The sequence below is a fragment of the Lipotes vexillifer genome, unplaced genomic scaffold, assembly GCF_000442215.2.
Source record: "Lipotes vexillifer unplaced genomic scaffold, Lipotes_vexillifer_v1.1 scaffold24, whole genome shotgun sequence".
Classification (NCBI taxonomy): domain Eukaryota; kingdom Metazoa; phylum Chordata; class Mammalia; order Artiodactyla; family Lipotidae; genus Lipotes; species Lipotes vexillifer.
The window spans coordinates 818,970-839,055 of record NW_006782914.1 but is presented as its reverse complement, the minus strand read 5'-3'; the positions used below and the strand labels follow the sequence as shown (position 1 = coordinate 839,055).

At 38.1% G+C, this 20,086-nt stretch overlaps 1 protein-coding gene across 1 annotated transcript in view; it reads right to left on the bottom strand.

Moving 5' to 3' along the window:
* The window catches only part of TRPM7 (transient receptor potential cation channel subfamily M member 7), a 125,040-nt gene that overhangs the window by 68,279 nt on the left and 36,675 nt on the right, over positions 1 to 20,086 (bottom strand). The window contains exons 6-11 of the mRNA XM_007455525.1: positions 19,596 to 19,720; positions 18,613 to 18,784; positions 9,791 to 9,965; positions 8,340 to 8,463; positions 3,995 to 4,067; positions 2,096 to 2,196 (exon numbers count right to left, since the gene is read on the bottom strand). Of these exons, the coding sequence (XP_007455587.1) occupies positions 2,096 to 2,196; positions 3,995 to 4,067; positions 8,340 to 8,463; positions 9,791 to 9,965; positions 18,613 to 18,784; positions 19,596 to 19,720 (770 nt within the window). The remainder of the gene's footprint in view (positions 1 to 2,095; positions 2,197 to 3,994; positions 4,068 to 8,339; positions 8,464 to 9,790; positions 9,966 to 18,612; positions 18,785 to 19,595; positions 19,721 to 20,086) is intronic.

Here is a 20,086-nt window from a genome sequence, read left to right as displayed (position 1 = left end):
AACCAAAAGAAAGCTTACTTGTATCAGACAAAATAGACTTTAAAAAAAAGACTGTAATAAGAAACAAAGATGGATGGTACATAATGATAAAGGGGTCAATTCAACAAGAAGATACAATATATGTAAATATTTATGTAACCATCATAGGAGCATATAAATACATAAAACAAATATTAAGTCTTAAAGGGAGAAACAGACAGCAATACAAAATAATAGAGGACTTTAATACCCACGTACATCAGTGGATAGATCATCCAGACAGAAAACCAGTAAGAAAACAGCCTTAAATGACACATTAGACCAATGGACTTAAGAGATATACAGAACGTTCCATCCAAAAGCAAGAGAATACACATTCTTCTCAAGTGCAAATGGAAAATTTTGCAGGATAGACCATGTTAGACCACAAAACAAGTCTTAATAAATTTAAAAAGACTGAAATCATATCAAGCATCTCTTCTGACCACAATGGTATGAAACCAGAAATTACACAAAGAAAACTGGAAAATTCATAAATACATGAAGATCAAACAACATACTACTCAACAACCAATGGGTCAAAGAAGAAATCAAAAGAGAAATTAAGAAGTACCTTGAGAGGGCTTCCCTGGTGGCACAGTTGTTAAGAATCCGCCTGCCAATGCAGGGGACATGTGTTCGAGCCCTGGCCCAGGAAGATCCCACATGCCACAGAGCCACTAAGCCCATGGACCACAACTACTAAGCCCACGTGCCACAACTACTTAAGCCCATGTGCCTAGAGCCCGTGCTCCGCAACAAGAGAAGCCACTGCAATGAGAAGCCCGCACACTGCAACAGAGTAGACCCCGCTCGCCGCAACCAGAGAAAAGCCCGTGCACAGCAACAAACACCCAACGCAGCCAAATAAATAAATAAATAAGAAGTACCTTGAGAGAAACAAAAATGGAAATATAACATACCAAAATTTGTGGGATGCAGCAAAAGCAGTTCCAACAGGGAAGTTCACAGCGATAAATGCCTACCTCAAAAAACAAGAAAAGTCGGGCTTCCCTGGTGGCGCAGTGGTTGAGAGTCCACCTGCCGATGCAGGGGACACGGGTTTGTGCCCCGGTCCAGGAAGATCCCACATGCGCGGAGCGGCTGGGCCCGTGAGCCATGGCCGCTGAGCCTGCGCGTCCGGAGCCTCTGCTCCGCAGCGGGAGAGGCCACAACCGTGAGAGGCCCGCGTAACACAAAAAAAAAAAAAAAGAAAAGAAAAGAAAAGAAAAGTCTCAAATAACCTAACTTTACATCTCAAGAAACCACAAAAAGAAGAACAAATAATACTCAAAGTTAGTAGAAGGAAGAAAGTAATGAAAATTAGAACAGATATAAATGAAACAGATTGAAAAGACAACTAGAATGAAACTAGAACTAGTTCTCTGAAAAAATAAAATTGAGAAACCCTTAGCTAGACTCAGGAAGAAAAAAAAGAGAGGACTCAAATAAAATCAAAAATGAAACAGATGTTACAACTGATACCACAGAAATACAAAGGATCATTAAGAGGTTAATATGAACAATTACATGCCAACAAACTGGACAGCCTAGAAGAAATAGATAAATTCCTAGAAACATACAACCTATCAAGACCAAATCATGATGAAATAGAAATTCTGAACAGTCTGATTACTAGTAAGGACCAGACAGCTTCACTGGTGAATTTAACCAAACATTCAAAGAACTAATACCAATCCTTCTCAAACTCTTCCAAACTCATTTTATGAGTCCAGCATTACTCTGATACCAAAACCAGACATGGACCCCAGAAGAAAAGATAATTACAGGCCAACATTCCTGACAAACACAGATGCCAAGAGCACTATTTCTAAAACTTTTTTCAGTTACAGGATTTTTAAAGATCTATACCCTATAAAAAACACAGTTTTTATCAAGAGGCAAATAGAACTTATTAAATCCTAAATGGATCTGAATGTTGCAGAAATGTTTGGCTACAATAAGTTTGCACTTTTGACTGACAGGTAAATGTCAAGTTAGGTCACAGTTTCAGCAAATACTTTGATATTAACTAAGCTTAATTTAATTACACTGTTTATATAGATTATTTACATACCAGCCACTGCTGTCCATAAACAAATACATGATTTTTGGCAATGTCAACTCTATCCCATGCCAATGTAAGGATGAGCTGGTCAAATGCAGATGCATTAGTGCCTAATCGAATAAAGAAAACAGTCGAGAAGTTCAATTAATTTATCTCCATAAAATATGAACACTTATGAATTCCCCTCCTCCCCCTTTAATTAACTTACACAGCTGGTGTTAGTCACTATTCAGAGGTAGCCTGCCTCAGAAAGATAAGGTTACCCCAGGGTTGAGGACTTTTATTTTCCAACTATAGAAAGACACAGCCTCATCCATTGCAAACAATTCAGAATGCACAAGAATGAACAGAAAAGAAAGATGATCTGTTTCTATCACAGCAAAAGTATTGACTGTTAATATTATGAAAAATATCCTTACAGGTGTTTTCTGTGCATATATAAGTTCATACATATACTTTTAATTGTTTATGCAAAAGCAGGTCATACTATACAAAATACTCAGCCTGCTTTATGTATCATATTTAGTTTTCAATAACAGCACACATAGATGTACCTTATATATATATAAATATCTTTTAAAAGTGAACTAAAATTTATTCAACAAATATTCTAACTAGTGGACATTTCACATTATTTTGAATTTTCTGGTGAGTGTATCTTTGTGCACATATTTAACAGGATGAATCTGTAGAAGCCAAATTGCTGTGTAGAAGGGTATATAATTTAAAGCTTTTGATACACTGCCAAAATATATTCCAGAAAGGTTATACCATCCATCAGGAGTATACAAATACCCAGTAGGAGGATAAAAAGCTTTTTTTTTTTTAATTTATGTTTTTTTAAACATTATAACATCTTTCCATCATTTCCACATTTCCCCCAAGCATTTGTATTCTGCTAAAATCCTTTTACTTAAATTTTGACTCATTTTTCCATGAGGTATTCATCTTTTTATTACTAATTTACAACACCTTTTTGTGATCCTTCCACATTCCTATTCTTAGTTTTCTCATCTATAAAATGAGGAAAATAATAGGAAATCTTCCTCTTAGGGCTGTCACAAGGGTAAACAACATAAACCACTAAAGCACAGTAGCTAGTACACAGAAAGTACACAGCAAATATTAGGTGCTCTCTTTTTATTTTTTATTTTTATGCAATCGCATTTATTGATCTTTCCCTTTATGGTTTCTAGGTTTCCTATTACTTATGATCTCTTATTCTCAGATGATGTAAATATGTTATATTTTATTATAGTATTTTTCAAATGTCTGATCTATTGGCAATTCATTGTAGTCTAATATTTGGGAAATTCTTGTGAATGATAAGATAGTGCCCTCTTGCTCTGCTTCTGCCACCTCACTGCACACTTGGATTTTCAGGTACTCGGACAGAACAACATTTTAATTTCTAATTTTTGAAAAGATTTTTCACTATAGTATTGTTTGTCTTATCAGTTAGATGTCTTTGGAAAGATAATGAGAGAAAAACAATTCAACTGCATATGCATTAACCCCTTAGTCCTAGAAGATACCATTAGTTTTCTTTCCAAATTTTCCTTCCTAATGAAAATAGCACATTTAAGAATGCTATCCTTAATTTCTATTAACTAATACTCTATTACTTTTAAACACCTATTTTTCAGCCAATTAAAAATGTGACATGTTTGACACATTCTTAACAGGATAATTAAATAGGTCTAATGGCATAAATCCTGGTATGAACTTTTTTAAAAGTTATAAGATTAAAAACAAAAGCAAATTTGTCAAAGAAAGTGAACACTGTGTCTTTTTCAAAGAAAAGGTATTGAAAAATTCAGTTCTCAAACATTTAGTCAAATTAAAAAATCCTAACTTATATAAAAACACTATAAATGAAAGACCTAACAAATAAATTTTAAGTCTTACCTTTAAGCAGTGCAGTAAGTATTGCTACATCTATATCTTGATGTTCATCTGATCCAATGTGGAAAACAGTAATCTATTTAAAGATCAATTCATAATATTATGCCTTTATATTTTATAAGCTAAGACATAAGGCATATAAATCACAAAGTAACTGCAAACTACTTGGCAGATATAGTCTTTTTGGGTCAGGAATAATTTCATTACAATCAAAACACAGAAAATGAAAGAATTTGTATCATTAACCAAATAAAATTCAAGTAGGGACTTCCCAGGTGGCACAGTGGTTAAGAATCCACCTGCCAATGCAGAGGACACGAGTTTGATTCCTTGTCCAGGAAGATCCCACATGCCGCGGAGCAACTAAGCCTGGGCGCCACAACTATTGAGCCTGCACTCTAGAGCCCTTGTGCCACAATTACTGAGCCCACGTGCCACAACTACTGAAGCCTGCGCGCCTAGAGCCTGTGCTCCGCAACAAGAGAAGCCACTGCAATGAGAAGCCCATACACTGCAACGAAGAGTAGCCCCCACTCGCTGCAACTAGAAAAAGCCCATGCGCAGCAACGAAGACCCAATGCAGCCAAAAATAGATAAATTATAAATGAAAAAAAATTATAAAATAAATAATTTTCAAGTATATTCAAAATGTTTGGTCTCATATTACATTAATTTTTTATATATTTTATGTCCATTACTAGAATAAGCAATTTATGAGCTAAGGCTATAGATTACTAATCTGAGTAAACCCTGCTGTTTCTTCTGCAGAGTGGACACTTACTCAGTTCAAGTAAATATATGTGTTCTTGAATGAGAAGTGTTTTGTTGAATCCTTTTACTGGCAATTTATTTAAAATTATTTGAAACATAATACCATTAGAGAGAGGTTTTCATTTAATAACCTTTTCATAAAATAAAAGTCTATTGTTATAACCCCAATACAAATTTTTCAACTAACTTCATTTCACAGTATACAAAAATGAAATGCATCAAAGAAAACAGCAGATCAAACCATGTTATCATCCACCTACTCAGAGAACTGTTAAAATTTTTTGTCTCTGTCAACTTAAGTCCATGTCTAGATGACTGAAATTAAGCAACACTGGTCTCTTTTTTTTATTGGAGTATAATTGCTTTACAATATTGTGTTAGTTTATACTGTACAGCAAAGAGAAACAGCTATCCGTATACATACATCCCCTCTCTTTGGGGATTTCCTTCTCATTTAGGTCACCACAGAGCACTGAGTAGAGCTCCCTGTGCTATACTATACAGCAGGTTCTCATTAGTTATCTATTTTACACATAGTATCAATAGTGAAGCAGCACTGATCTTTAATTTAAGCACTCACTCAGAGGAAAATAGGGTTTTTTCCTCCAAATATATTTTAGAGAAGCCAATAATAACTCTTTAGAGTTTTTCCTTGATCCTGAACATAATCTACTGAGGCTTAGTTATGAAACTTTTCCAAAAATAGAAGTGTAATACATGTCTCCACACCATATAAAAACTATTTTCTAGGGGCTTCCCTGGTGGCGCAGTGGTTGAGAATCCACCTGTCAATGCAGGGGACACGGGTTCGATCCCTGGTCCGGGAGGATCCCACATGCCGTGGAGCAACTAAGCCCATGCGCCACAACTATTGAGCCTGTGCTCTAGAGCCCATGAGCCACAACTACTGAGCCCACATGCCACAACTACGGAAGCCCGTGTGCCTAGAGCCCCTGCTCCACAACAAGAGAAGCCACCACAATGAGAAGCCCGCACACCGCAACGAAGAGCAGCCCCCGCTCACAGCAACTAGAGAGAGACCACGCGCAGCAACAAAGACCCAACACAGCCGAAGTAAATAAATAAATAAATTAAATAAATTTTTTAAAAAAACCTATAATCCTTCTATGCTCTCTCTTAGCTTGAACAAAATTATAAATGACATCTTTACATGGTTAGAAAAGATTTTAAAATTTTAAATCCAAAGTTTTTGAAAAAGTATTTCTCCAGGGCTTCCCTGGTGGCGCAGTGGTTGAGAGTTCACCTGCTGATGCAGGGGACACGGGTTCATGCCCCCATCCGGGAAGATCCCACATGCCGCGGAGCGGCTGGGCCCATGAGCCATGGCCGCTGAGCCTGTGCGTCCGGAGCCTGTGCTCAGCAACGGGAGAGGCCACAAGAGTGAGAGGCCCACGTAACGCAAAAAAAAAAAAAAAAAGTATTTCTCCAATTGGGAATTCTCTGGAGGTCCAGTGGTTAGGACTCCATGCTTTCACTGCAGAGGGCCTGGGTTCAATCCCTGGTCAGGGAACTAAGATACCATAAGCCATGGGGAGCAGCCAAAAATTAATTAATTAATTAAAAAGCATTTATCCAGGGCTTCCCTGGTGGCGCAGTGGCTGAGAGTCCGCCTGCCAATGGAAGGGACACGGGTTCGTGCCCCGGTCTGGGAAGATCCCACATGCCGTGGAGCGGCTGGGCCCGTGAGCCATGGCAGCTGAGCCTGCGCATCCGGAGCCTGTGCTTCGCAACGGGGGAGGCTGCGGCAGTGGGAGGCCCGCGTACCGCAAAAAATAAAAATAAATAAATAAATAAATAAAATAAAATAAAAAAACATTTATCCAATTTAGAATGTACTTTGAATGAAACAAAAAGGCTTATTCTGGGCCTCCCTGGTGGCACAGTGGTTAAGAATCCACCTACCAATGCAGGGGGACACGGGTTCAAGCCCTGGTGCGGGAATATCCCACATGCTGCAGAGCAACTAAGCCTGTGCGCCACAACTACTGAGCTTGTGCTCTAGGGCCCATGTGCCACAACTACTGAGCCCACATGCCAGAGCTACTGAAGCCCATGTGCCTAGAGCCTGTGCTCCGCAACAAGAGAAGCCACCGCAATGAGAAGCCCACTCACCACAACAAAGAGTAGCCCCCGCTCGCTGCAGCTAGAGAAAGCCCGCACACAGCAACAGAGACCCAATGCTGCCAAAATAAATTTATATTAAAAAAAAAGGCTTATTCTGTGAAATCTACTTACGAGCTCCTTTCTTTTCATACATTCCATTAGTGTTTGAAATAAATGAACTGCTTCACTCTGGCCAAAGTTAAATGTTTTTTTGATGGTTGAAATAATATCAGGCTCTGCTGCATCATGAAGATTCCTGAAGTAAGAGGAAACATAACTCAATCCATTGATTTCAAATTCCATTATTTGCAGAATCTAATATCAAGTCCTAGTGGATCCAGGCAAGACATTTAAAGATACTGTATTAATATTAAATACTTGACCCTGAGTGAAATTTTCTCCTTCATTAGACTCCTACTATAAGTCATAAGGGTGGAAAATGGAATAGAGTGATTTTTCTCTTTGAATTATTTCTAATTTTTTTATAAGGCATGTGTTAATGTTATCAGTTATACAGTATCTTATCATGTAAGATATTGTATAGAGATAATTTTAAGATAATATGGTGTAAAAAGCAGTATTTTAACAAAATGTGTTAAATATCAGCACATTTGCATTTTTATTTCTTTTTCTCAATATGGAATATATTTATATGCTCAAAAATATGATTATAATATAAAATATAAAACTGTGAAAATTCATAGTGAAAGTGTCTTTCCCACTGTCCTCCAGCGGCCATTCCATCTCAACTGCTTTCAAGAAACACTATTACTCTGTATAACGTTTGAGGATCTCTTTCAATACATACAGTTATCTCCTTGTCTTTTTTCCTACATAAAAGGTGCCATAATATACATGTTACTGTACATTTTCCTTTTTTTACATATATATTTTGGTAATCTTTCCAAATCTAGTATACAGATAACTTATGTAACTACAAACTACTCCGTTGTGCAGATGCACCATAAGTTATTTATCTAGTCCCCTTGATACAAATGTTCTATTTTGTTCCAATCTTTTACTGTTACAAACCACACTGTATTGAGTAACTTTATATATGTTATTTCACATGTGTGCAAGTACTTTTGTACGAACAATTATCAGAAATCGAACTGCTGGGTCAAAAGATACGTGCCTCTATTTAACACGTCTTTGAAAACTGTCCACTACAAAGACTTATATATTTTGTTTGTTTGTTTGTTTTGTTTTTTGTTTGTTTGTTTGCGGTACGCGGGCCTCTCACTGTTGTGGCCTCTCGCTACTGAAGCCCATGTGCCTAGAGCCTGTGCTCCGCAACAAGAGAAGCCACCGCAATGAGAAGCCCACTCACCACAACAAAGAGTAGCCCCCGCTCGCTGCAGCTAGAGAAAGCCCGCACACAGCAACAGAGACCCAATGCTGCCAAAATAAATTTATATTAAAAAAAAAGGCTTATTCTGTGAAATCTACTTACGAGCTCCTTTCTTTTCATACATTCCATTAGTGTTTGAAATAAATGAACTGCTTCACTCTGGCCAAAGTTAAATGTTTTTTTGATGGTTGAAATAATATCAGGCTCTGCTGCATCATGAAGATTCCTGAAGTAAGAGGAAACATAACTCAATCCATTGATTTCAAATTCCATTATTTGCAGAATCTAATATCAAGTCCTAGTGGATCCAGGCAAGACATTTAAAGATACTGTATTAATATTAAATACTTGACCCTGAGTGAAATTTTCTCCTTCATTAGACTCCTACTATAAGTCATAAGGGTGGAAAATGGAATAGAGTGATTTTTCTCTTTGAATTATTTCTAATTTTTTTATAAGGCATGTGTTAATGTTATCAGTTATACAGTATCTTATCATGTAAGATATTGTATAGAGATAATTTTAAGATAATATGGTGTAAAAAGCAGTATTTTAACAAAATGTGTTAAATATCAGCACATTTGCATTTTTATTTCTTTTTCTCAATATGGAATATATTTATATGCTCAAAAATATGATTATAATATAAAATATAAAACTGTGAAAATTCATAGTGAAAGTGTCTTTCCCACTGTCCTCCAGCGGCCATTCCATCTCAACTGCTTTCAAGAAACACTATTACTCTGTATAACGTTTGAGGATCTCTTTCAATACATACAGTTATCTCCTTGTCTTTTTTCCTACATAAAAGGTGCCATAATATACATGTTACTGTACATTTTCCTTTTTTTACATATATATTTTGGTAATCTTTCCAAATCTAGTATACAGATAACTTATGTAACTACAAACTACTCCGTTGTGCAGATGCACCATAAGTTATTTATCTAGTCCCCTTGATACAAATGTTCTATTTTGTTCCAATCTTTTACTGTTACAAACCACACTGTATTGAGTAACTTTATATATGTTATTTCACATGTGTGCAAGTACTTTTGTACGAACAATTATCAGAAATCGAACTGCTGGGTCAAAAGATACGTGCCTCTATTTAACACGTCTTTGAAAACTGTCCACTACAAAGACTTATATATTTTGTTTGTTTGTTTGTTTTGTTTTTTGTTTGTTTGTTTGCGGTACGCGGGCCTCTCACTGTTGTGGCCTCTCCCGTTGCGGAGCACAAGCTCCGGACACGCAGGCTCAGCGGCCATGGCTCACGGGCCCAGCCGCTCCGCGGCATGTGGGATCTTCCTGGACCGGGGCACGAACCCGCGTCCCCTGCATCGGCAGGCGGACTCTCAACCACTGCGCCACCAGGGAAGCCCCAAAGACTTATATTTTAATTCATTCCAATAATGTATCAGACAGGCTATTTCCTCAAGACTTAAGAAGGTATTTTCATATTGATAAAACACTGAAATGAATCTAATATTCTAAAAACCACAGCTTCTTTACATAAAATTATTAAAAATATGTTGTAATCATACACTTACCCTCCTTCTTCTGTTTGTTTATGAATATATGCTAGTAGATCTGCAGCCCTGCCTGTTCCTTCACATACGACAACTGGAACAGGAGGACTTTCCTGAAGGTATTCTAAAACTGTGAGGATAACGTTTGGCCCACCCTCAAATATAAGTGCCACCACAGGAACACCTTGACCAATTCCTTAAAAAAGGTAAAAAATTAATTATGATATTAGGCAAAATTCAGTCATTTAATCTTAGTTTTCACTCAATCAAAAATAAAATGCCAAAATATAATTTCTTATAAGACTGTGCTGACTTAATTTTACGTACTCAACATGATATATAGTCTGATATAAATAAATTAAATACTGAATAAATTACTTTTACACTGACTTTAAGTCGGTTCTAAATAACAAAATTAGAAAATCCAATATATAATAAGGCACACACTATAATTTATATATTCACTGAAAAGCAATAATTATTTTGTATATTTCACTACTTTAACTCAACAAGAAATTAAAACACCAATGTGGTTCTCAGTTTTTTAATACTTTATGAGTTGAACTTCTCATATGTATTTGATCACTTTTAAAATGTCTAGTTTTGATTCCAAATGCATTGAGACATTAATATAGAAATTAATGGAATCAGGATTACATAGACAAAACAGATCAAAAAAATACAAGACCTCTATTAAGAGGAACAAAAAATTTAGTGAATACCAATTTTTGTTTTACAATAACTTGTACTGCAGTGAAAGAATCCAAAATATAGGCATTCCCTAGTATGGTATGAAGGATTCTAAGACATTCCTAATTTTTAGGAGATGCTATGACTCCATCATAATCTGGAAATACTGTTCTATGAGATTGTATTTCTATTTCACTTTGTCATAGAGCTCACCTCCTTGGTGTCCTAAAATTATAAAAATTTTTTTTTTGGAAATAAAATTCCAGATGTTGAGCCAGAAAGTTTGACCATGGTCAGAAAGGAAGACCAGAGGACAAGGGGAAGATGGCGGAAGAGTAAGATGTGGAGATCATCTTCCTCCCCACAGATACACCAGAAATACATCTACACGTGGAACAACTCCTACAGAACACATACTGAACGCTGGCAGAAGACCTCAGACCTCCCAAAAGGCAAGAAACTCCCCACGTACCTGGGTAGGGCAAAAGAAAAAAGAATAAACAGAGACAAAAGGATAGGGACAGGACCTGCACCAGTGGGAGGGAGGTGTGGAGGAGGAAAGGATTCCACACACAAGGAAGCCCCTTCGCGGGTAGAAACTGCAGGTGGCGGAGGGGGAAAGCTTCGGAGCTGCAGAGGAGAGCACAGCAACAGGGGTGTGGAGGGCAAAGCGGAGAGATTCCCGCATGGAGGATCGGTGCTGACCGGCACTCACCAGCCCAAGAGGCTTCTCTGCTCACCCGCCGGGGCGGGTGGGGCTGCGAGCTGAGGCTCGGGCTTTGGTCGGAGCGCAGGGAGAGGACTGGGGTTGGCGGCTAGAACACAGCCTGCAGGGGGTTAGTGCACCACGGCTAGCCGGGAGGGAGTCCAGGGAAAAGTATGGACCTGCCGAAGAGGCAAGAGACATTTTCTTCCCTCTGTTTCCTGGTGCGCGAGGAGAGAGGATTAAGAGCACTGCTTAAAGGAGCTCCAGAGACGGGCGCGAGCCGCGGCTAAAAGCGCGGACCCCAGAGATGGGCACGAGACGCTTAGGCTGCTGCTGCCTCCGCGACCAAGAAGCCTACGTGCGAGCACAGGTAACTAGCCACATCCCCCTTCCGGGGAGCCTGTGCAGCCCACCACTGCCAGGGTCCCGGGATCCAGGGACAACTTCCCCGGGAGAACGCACGGCGGCGCCTCAGTCTGGTGCAACGTAACGCCGGCCTCTGCCGCAGGCTTGCCCCGCAGTCCGAGCCCCTCCCTCCCCGGGCTGAGTGAGCCAGAGTCCCCGAAGCAGCTGCTCCTTTAACCCTGTCCTGTCTGAGCGAAGAACAGACCTACACGCAGAGGCGGGGCCAAATCCAAAGCAGAGACCCGGGAGCTGTGAGAACAAAGAAGAGAAAGGGAAATCTCTCCCAGCAGCCTCAGAAGCAGTGGATTAAAGCTCCACAATCAACTTGATGTACCCTGCATCTGTGGAATACATGAATAGACAACAAATCATCCCAAATTGAGGAGGTGGACTTTGAGAGCAAGATTTATGATTTTTTCCCCTTTTCCACTTTTTGTGAGTGTGTATGTGTATGCTTCTGTGTGAGATTTTGTCTGTACAGCTTTGCTTCCACCATTTGTCCTAGGGTTCTATCCATCCATTTTTTTTCTTTATTTTTTTCTCTTTTTTCTTAATAATTATTTTTTCATTTTAATAACTTTATTATATTTTATCTTACTTTATTTTATTTTACTTTATCTTCTTTCTTTCTTTCTTTTTTCCTTCCTTCCCTCCCTCCTTCCTTCCTTTCTTTCTTTTCTTTCTTCTACTAATTCTACTTTTTCTCCCTTTTAATCTGAGCCGTGTGGATGAAAGGCTCTGGATGAAAGGCTCTTGGTGCTGCAGCCAGGAGTCACTGCTGTGCCTCTGAGGTGGGAGAGCCAACTTCAGGACACTGGTCCACAGAGACCTCCCAGCTCCACATAATATCAAACGGTGAAAATCTCCCAAAGATCTCCATCTCAACACCAACACCCACCTTCACTCAACGACCAGCAAGCTACAGTGCTGGACAACCTATGCCAAACAACTAGCAAGACAGGAACACAACCCCACCCATTAGCAGAGAGGCGGGCTAAAATCATAATAAGTCCACACACACCCCAAAACACACCACCAGACGTGGACCTGCCCACCAGAAAGACAAGATCCAGCCTCATCCACCAGAACACAGGCACTAGTCCCCTCCACAAGGAAGCCTACACAACCCACTGAACCAACCTTAGCCACTGGGGACAGACACCAAAAACAGCGGGAACTACGAACCTGCAGCCTGCAAAACAGAGACCCCAAACACAGTAAGATAAGCGAAATGAGAAGACAGAAAAACACACAGCAGATGAAGGAGCAAAATAAAAACCCACCAGGCCTAACAAATGAAGAGGAAATAGGCAGTCTACCTGAAAAAGAATTCAGAATGATAGTAGAGATGATCGAAAATAATCTTGGAAATAGAATAGACAAAATGCAAGAAACATTTAACAAGGACCTAGAAGAACTAAAGATGAAACAAGCAACGATGAACAACACAATAAATGAAATTAAAAATACTCTAGATGGGATCAATAGCAGAATAACTGAGGCAGAAGAACGGATAAGTGACCTGGAAGATAAAATAGTGGAAATAACTACTGCAGAGCAGAATAAAGAAAAAAGAATGAAAAGAACTGAGGACAGTCTCAGAGACCTCTGGGACAACATTAAACACACCAACATTCGAATTATAGGGGTTCCAGAAGAAGAAGAGAAAAAGAAAGGGACTGAGAAAATATTTGAAGAGATTATAGTTGAAAACTTCCCTAATGTGGGAAAGGAAATAGTTAATCAAGTCCAGGAAGCACAGAGAGTCCCATACAGGATAAATCCAAGGAGAAATACACCAAGACACATACTAATCAAACTGTCAAAAATTAAATACAAAGAAAACATTAAAAGCAGCAAGGGAAAAACGACAAAAACACACATGGGAATCCCCATAAGGTTAACAGCTGATTTCAGCAGAAACTCTGCAAGCCAGAAGGGAGTGGCAGGACATATTTAAAGTGATGAAGGAGAAAAACCTGCAACCAAGAATACTCTACCCAGCAAGGATCTCATTCAGATTTGAGGGAGAAATTAAAACCTTTACAGACAAACAAAAGCTGAGAGAGTTCAGCACCACCAAACCAGCTTTACAACAAATGCTAAAGAAACTTCTCTAGGCAAGAAACATAAGAGAAGGAAAAGACCTACAAAAATGAACCCAAAACAATTAAGAAAATGGGAACAGGAACATACATACCAGTAATTACCTTAAATGTAAGTGGACTAAATGCTCCCACCAAAAGACACAGATTGGCTGAATGGATACAAAAACAAGACCCAGGGGCTTCCCTGGTGGCGCAGTGGTTGAGAGTCCGCCTGCCAATGCAGGGGACGCGGGTTCGTGCCCCAGTCCGAGAAGATCCCACATGCCATGGAGTGGCTGGGCCCGTGAGCCAAGGCCACTGAGCCTGCCCTTCCGGAGCCTGTGCTCCACGACGTGAGAGGCCACAGCAGTGAGAGGCCTGCATACAGCAAAACAAAAAAAAACAAAAAACAACAAGACCCATATATATGCTGTCTACAAGAGACCCACTTCAGACCTAGAGACACATACAGACTGAAAGTAAGGGGATGGAAAAAGATATTCCATGCAAATGAAAACCAAAAGAAAGCTGGAGTAGCAATTCCCATATCAGACAAAACAGACTTTAAACTAAAGACTATTAGAAGAGACAAAGAAGGACACTACATAATGATCAAGGGATCAATCCAAGAAGAAGGTATAACAATTGTAAATATTTATGCACCCAACATAGGAGCACCTCAATACATAAGTCAAATACTAACAGCCATAAAAGGGGAAATTGAAAGCAACACATTCATAGTAGAGGACTTTAACACCCCACTTTCACCAATGGACAGATCATCCAAAATGAAAATAAATAAGGAAACACAAGCTTGAAATGATACATTAAACAAGATGGACTTAATTGATATTTATAGGACATTGCATCCAAAAACAACAGAATACACATTTTTCTCAAGTGCTCATGGAACATTTTCCAGGATACATCATGTCTTTGGTCACAAATCAAGCCTTGGTAAATTTAAGAAAATTGAAATTGTATCAAGTATCTTTTCCGACCACAACGCTATGAGACTAGATATCAATTACAGGAAAAGATCTGTAAAAAATACAAACACATGGAGGCTAAACAATACACTACTTAATAACGAAGTGATCACTGAAAAAATCAAAGAGAAATTAAAAATACCTAGAAACAAATGACAATGGAGACATGATGACACAAAACCTATGGGATGCAGCAAAAGCAGTTCTAAGAGGGAAGTTTATAGCAATACAATCCTACCTTAAGAAACAGGAAACATCTCGAATAAACAACCTAACCTTGCACCTAAAGCAATCAGAGAAAGAAAAACAAAAAAAACCAAAGTTAGCAGACGGAAAGAAATCTTAAAGATCAGATCAGAAATAAATGAAAAAGGAATGAAGGAAATGATAGCAAAGATCAATAAAACTAAAAGCTGGTTCTTTGAGAAGATAAACAAAATTGATAAACCCTTAGCCAGACTCATCAAGAAAAAAAGGGAGAAGACTCAAATCAATAGAATTAGAAATGAAAAAGGAGAAGTAACAACTGACACTGCAGAAATACAAAAGATCATGAGAGATTACTACAAGCAACTCTATGCCAAAAAAATGGACAGTCTGGAAGAAATGGACAAATTTTTAGAAATGCACCACCTGCCAAGACTGAATCAGGAAGAAATAGAAAATATGAACAGACCAATCACAAACACTGAAATTGAAACTGTGATTAAAAATCTTCCAACAAACAAAAGCCCAGGACCAGATGGCTTCACAGGCGAATTCTATCAAACATTTAGAGAAGAGCTAACACCTATCCTTCTCAAACTCTTCCAAAATATAGCAGAGGGAGGAACACTCCCAAACTCATTCTACGAGGCCACCATCACCTTGATACCAAAACCAGACAAGGATGTCACAAAGAAAGAAAACTACAGGCCAATATCACTGATGAACATAGATGCAAAAATCCTCAACAAAATACTAGCAAACAGAATCCAACAGCACATTAAAAGGATCATACACCATGATCAAGTGGGGTTTATTCCAGGAATGCAAGGATTCTTCAATATACGCAAATCTATCAATGTGATTAACCATATTAACAAATTGAAGGAGAAAAACCATATGATCATCTCAATAGATGCAGAGAAAGCTTTTGACAAAATTCAACACCCATTTATGATAAAAACCCTGCAGAAAGTAGGTGTAGAGGGAACTTTCCTCAATATAATAAAGGCCGTATATGACAAGCCCACAGCCAACATCATCCTCAATGGCGAAAAACTGAAAGCATTTCCACTAAGGTCAGGAACAAGACAAGGTTGCCCACTCTCACCACTCTTATTCAACATAGTTTTGGAAGTTTTAGCCACAGCAATCAGAGAAGAAAAGGAAATAAAAGGAATCCAAATCGGAAAAGAAGAAGTAAAGCTGTCACTGTTTGCAGATGACATGATACTATACATAGAGAATCCTAAAGATGCTACCAGAAAACTACTAGAGCTAATCAATGAATTTGGTAAAGTAGCAGGATACAAAATTAATGCACAGAAATCTCTGGCATTCCTATATACTAATGATGAAAAATCTGAAAGTGAAATCAAGAAAACACTCCCATTTACCATTGCAACAAAAAGAATAAAATATCTAGGAATAAACCTACCTAAGGAGACAAAAGACCTGTATGCAGAAAATTATAAGACACTGATGAAAGAAATTAAAGATGATACAAACAGATGGAGAGATATACCATGTTCTTGGATTGGAAGAATCAACATTGTGAAAATGACTCTACTACCCAAAGCAATCTATAGATTCAATGCAATCCCTATCAAACTACCACTGGCATTTTTCACAGAACTAGAACAAAAAATTTCACAATTTGTATGGAAACACAAAAGACCCCGAATAGCCAAAGCAATCTTGAGAACGAAAAATGGAGCTGGAGGAATCAGGCTCCCTGACTTCAGACTATACTACAAAGCTACAGTAATCAAGACAGTATGGTACTGGCACAAAAACAGAAAGATAGATCAATGGAACAGGATAGAAAGCCCAGAGATAAACCCATACACATATGGTCACCGTATCTTTGATAAAGGAGGCAGGAATGTACAGTGGAGAAAGGACAGCCTCTTCAATAAGTGGTGCTGGGAAAACTGGACAGGTACATGTAAAAGTATGAGATTAGATCACTCCCTAACACCATACACAAAAATAAGCTCAAAATGGATTAAAGACCTAAATGTAAGGCCAGAAACTATCAAACTCTTAGAGGAAAAGGAAAACATAGGCAGAACACTCTATGACATCAATCACAGCAAGATCCTTTTTGACCCACCTCATAGAGAAATGGAAATAAAAACAAAAATAAATGGGACCTAATGAAACTTCAAAGCTTTTGCACAGCAAAGGAGACCATAAACAAGACCAAAGGTCAACCCTCAGAATGGGAGAAAATATTTGCAAATGAAGCAACTGACAAAGGATTAATCTTCAAAATTTATAAGCTCATGCAGCTCAATAACAAAAAAAACAAACAACCCAATCCAAAAATGGGCAGAAGACCTAAATAGACATTTCTCCAAAGAAGATATACAGACTGCCAACAAACACATGAAAGAATGCTCAACATCATTAATCATTAGAGAAATGCAAATCAAAACTACAATGAGATATCATCTCACACCAGTCAGAATGGCCATCATCAAAAAATCTAGAAACAATAAATGCTGGAGAGGGTGTGGAGAAAAGGGAACACTCTTGCACTGCTGGTGGGAATGTGAACTGGTTCAGCCACTATGGAGAACAGTATGAAGGTTCCTTAAAAAACTACAAATAGAACTATCATATGCCCCAGCAATCCCACTACTGGGCATATACCCTGAGAAAACCATAATTCAAAAAGAGTCATGTACCAAAATGTTCATTGCAGATCTATTTACAATAGCCCGGAGATGGAAGCAACCTGAGTGTCCATCATCGGATGAATGGATAAAGAAGATGTGGCACATATATACAATGGAATATTACTCAGCCATAAAAAGAAACGAAATTGAGCTATTTGTAATGAGGTGGACAGACCTAGAGTCTGTCATACAGAGTGAAGTAAGTCAGAAAGAGAAAGACAAATACCGTGTGCTAACACATATATATGGAATCTAAGAAGAAAAAAATGTCATGAAGCACCTAGGGGTAAGGCAGGAATAAAGACACAGACCTACTAGAGAATGGACTTGAGGATATGGGGCGTGGGAAGAGTAATCTGTGTCAAAGCGAGAGAGAGGCATGGACATATATACACTACCAAACATAAGGTAGATAGCTGGTGAGGGGCAGCCGCATGGCACAGGGGGATCAGCTCGGTGCTTTGTGACCACCTGGAGGGGTGGGATGGGGAGGGTCGGAGGGAGGGAGACGCAAGAGGGAAGAGATGGGAACATATGTATATGTATGGCTGATTCACTTTGTTATAAAGCAGAAACTAACACACCACTGTAAAGCAATTATACTCCAATAAAGATGTAAAAATGAAAGGAAGACCAGTGTCAAAAATACCAACTTTTAAGACATATCTACCAAAGAGTGATACCTACTCGTGTTATCAACTTTAAGCAAGGTGATTATTACTGCACAATAAAGTATATTTTTCCTCTTCAATCTGAATTTCAAAGTCGGCTATTGGAATGTATCATACATTAAGAATATTTCTGAATTCCTTGAGCTGCAGTGGGATTACAATAGCAACAAAGCTTCCAATGAACCTCTGTGGCTTTGGCTTTGTTATCTGAGTACCCTATTTAATCTCAGACTTCCTTTCCTAGATCTTATTTTGTGTAAGGTCAGTCATTCATGGTTGTGTTGTATGTTATCCTGCTACATAAGGAAATGAACACATAAAGAACAGTCTACCTTTTTTAGAATGCTGCTCGCAATTAATACAGCCCAGGATAATTTCAACAACAACAAATTTATAAATTCCCTTACTAGCATGAATTCTTTGCTGATTAATAGTTTTTTCAAGTTCTCTTCTCAGTCTGACTTCTGCCCCATACTTTCCAACAGTGCCATCATCCACCAGTATGAAATGGGAATGTAGATTATTCAGAACATTCAATTTGCTCAGAGGGTTCAATAACGTTTGGTAAGGAGCAACCACCTAAACAATAGCAAACATGAGAGTTAGTGGGCAGGATTAAATTTAATATAAAGTAAAAACAAATTTTGAAATAATTTGTAAAGGCAAGTAGGAGGTAAGATTCTATTTATGCATAGCAACAAATAGAAAATGTAAAAGAATATATCAAAAAGCATGAGCTTTTAAGCAACTGAAGATTATTCAATAATGGGTTGAACCACAGTATTGTATTTCGGCTGTCATTGCAGAATATACCATATTTCATCATCCCATGCAAAGGAAACAGCAGCAAACAAGCAAATAAACAAACAATGTGAAGAAACTATTAAGTTATTACTGAATAAAGTGAAATATATAAAGGACACTGAATAAAAGCAATCAAATGTCATAGTTATTTTTCCAGTCATAAGTAGAATCTTTCAAATTGATGTTAGAAATTTAATTGCACTTGAACGTGATCATTATAATTCGGTAACTCCTTTTTAATAATCTCTTGAAAGATATCTATAACCAATTCACATGTCTTTACCCTACTTGAATAAAACACCGGTATTTGATTACTACTCTTACAGACAATACAATTAATTCTTAATAGAATGTCGGCATTAAAAATTTAATTACAAAGACTAGCATGACATGGAAATGGTGTGAAATAGTTGTACAAAAGAAGGCAGAAACAAAATGTATTAACACTACTTTTTGTATCTATGAATGCATTTTCGAAACGGTCGTGGTATGATCATGAATATTTTAGGTTTACTTCGCATTATTCTTGCTCTAATTTCGTTTATACATAAGTTTAAATGTAAGAAATTTTAAAAAGTACTCTTACATCTCTCCCAACAAGATCATTTCTGTTTTCAATCACTCCCCACGGAGCTATTCCGATAGTGCAAATCTTTCGAGATGATCTGGAAGTATGTTCTTTAAGGGCATCACCAACATGTTTTGCCACACCTGTTCATACAAAATTTAATTCACTTTATTTGTAAGTCTTTACAGTGTTCAGAACAATCCTTTGCTCAATAACACTACAATTGGTGGTATTTTTCTTTACATACACTAGATAAAAGGCAACAAGGTCCAAAAGACAAACTTACAAAAGAAAACACAAGGACAAAAAAGAAAAAAAAACCCACAATGTCAAATCACTACAATTGCCTGAAACACACGTAAAAGTTAACTTCTACCATGTTGTTAGGCCTAGTCTCCTCTCTTAGATTCCTCATGTTAACTGTAGTTTTTGTTACTGCTCTAAACATCATCTTAAAAAAAAGAAGAGTATGGCTCAGGACTATAAGCAAAACACACAAGCTCACAAAA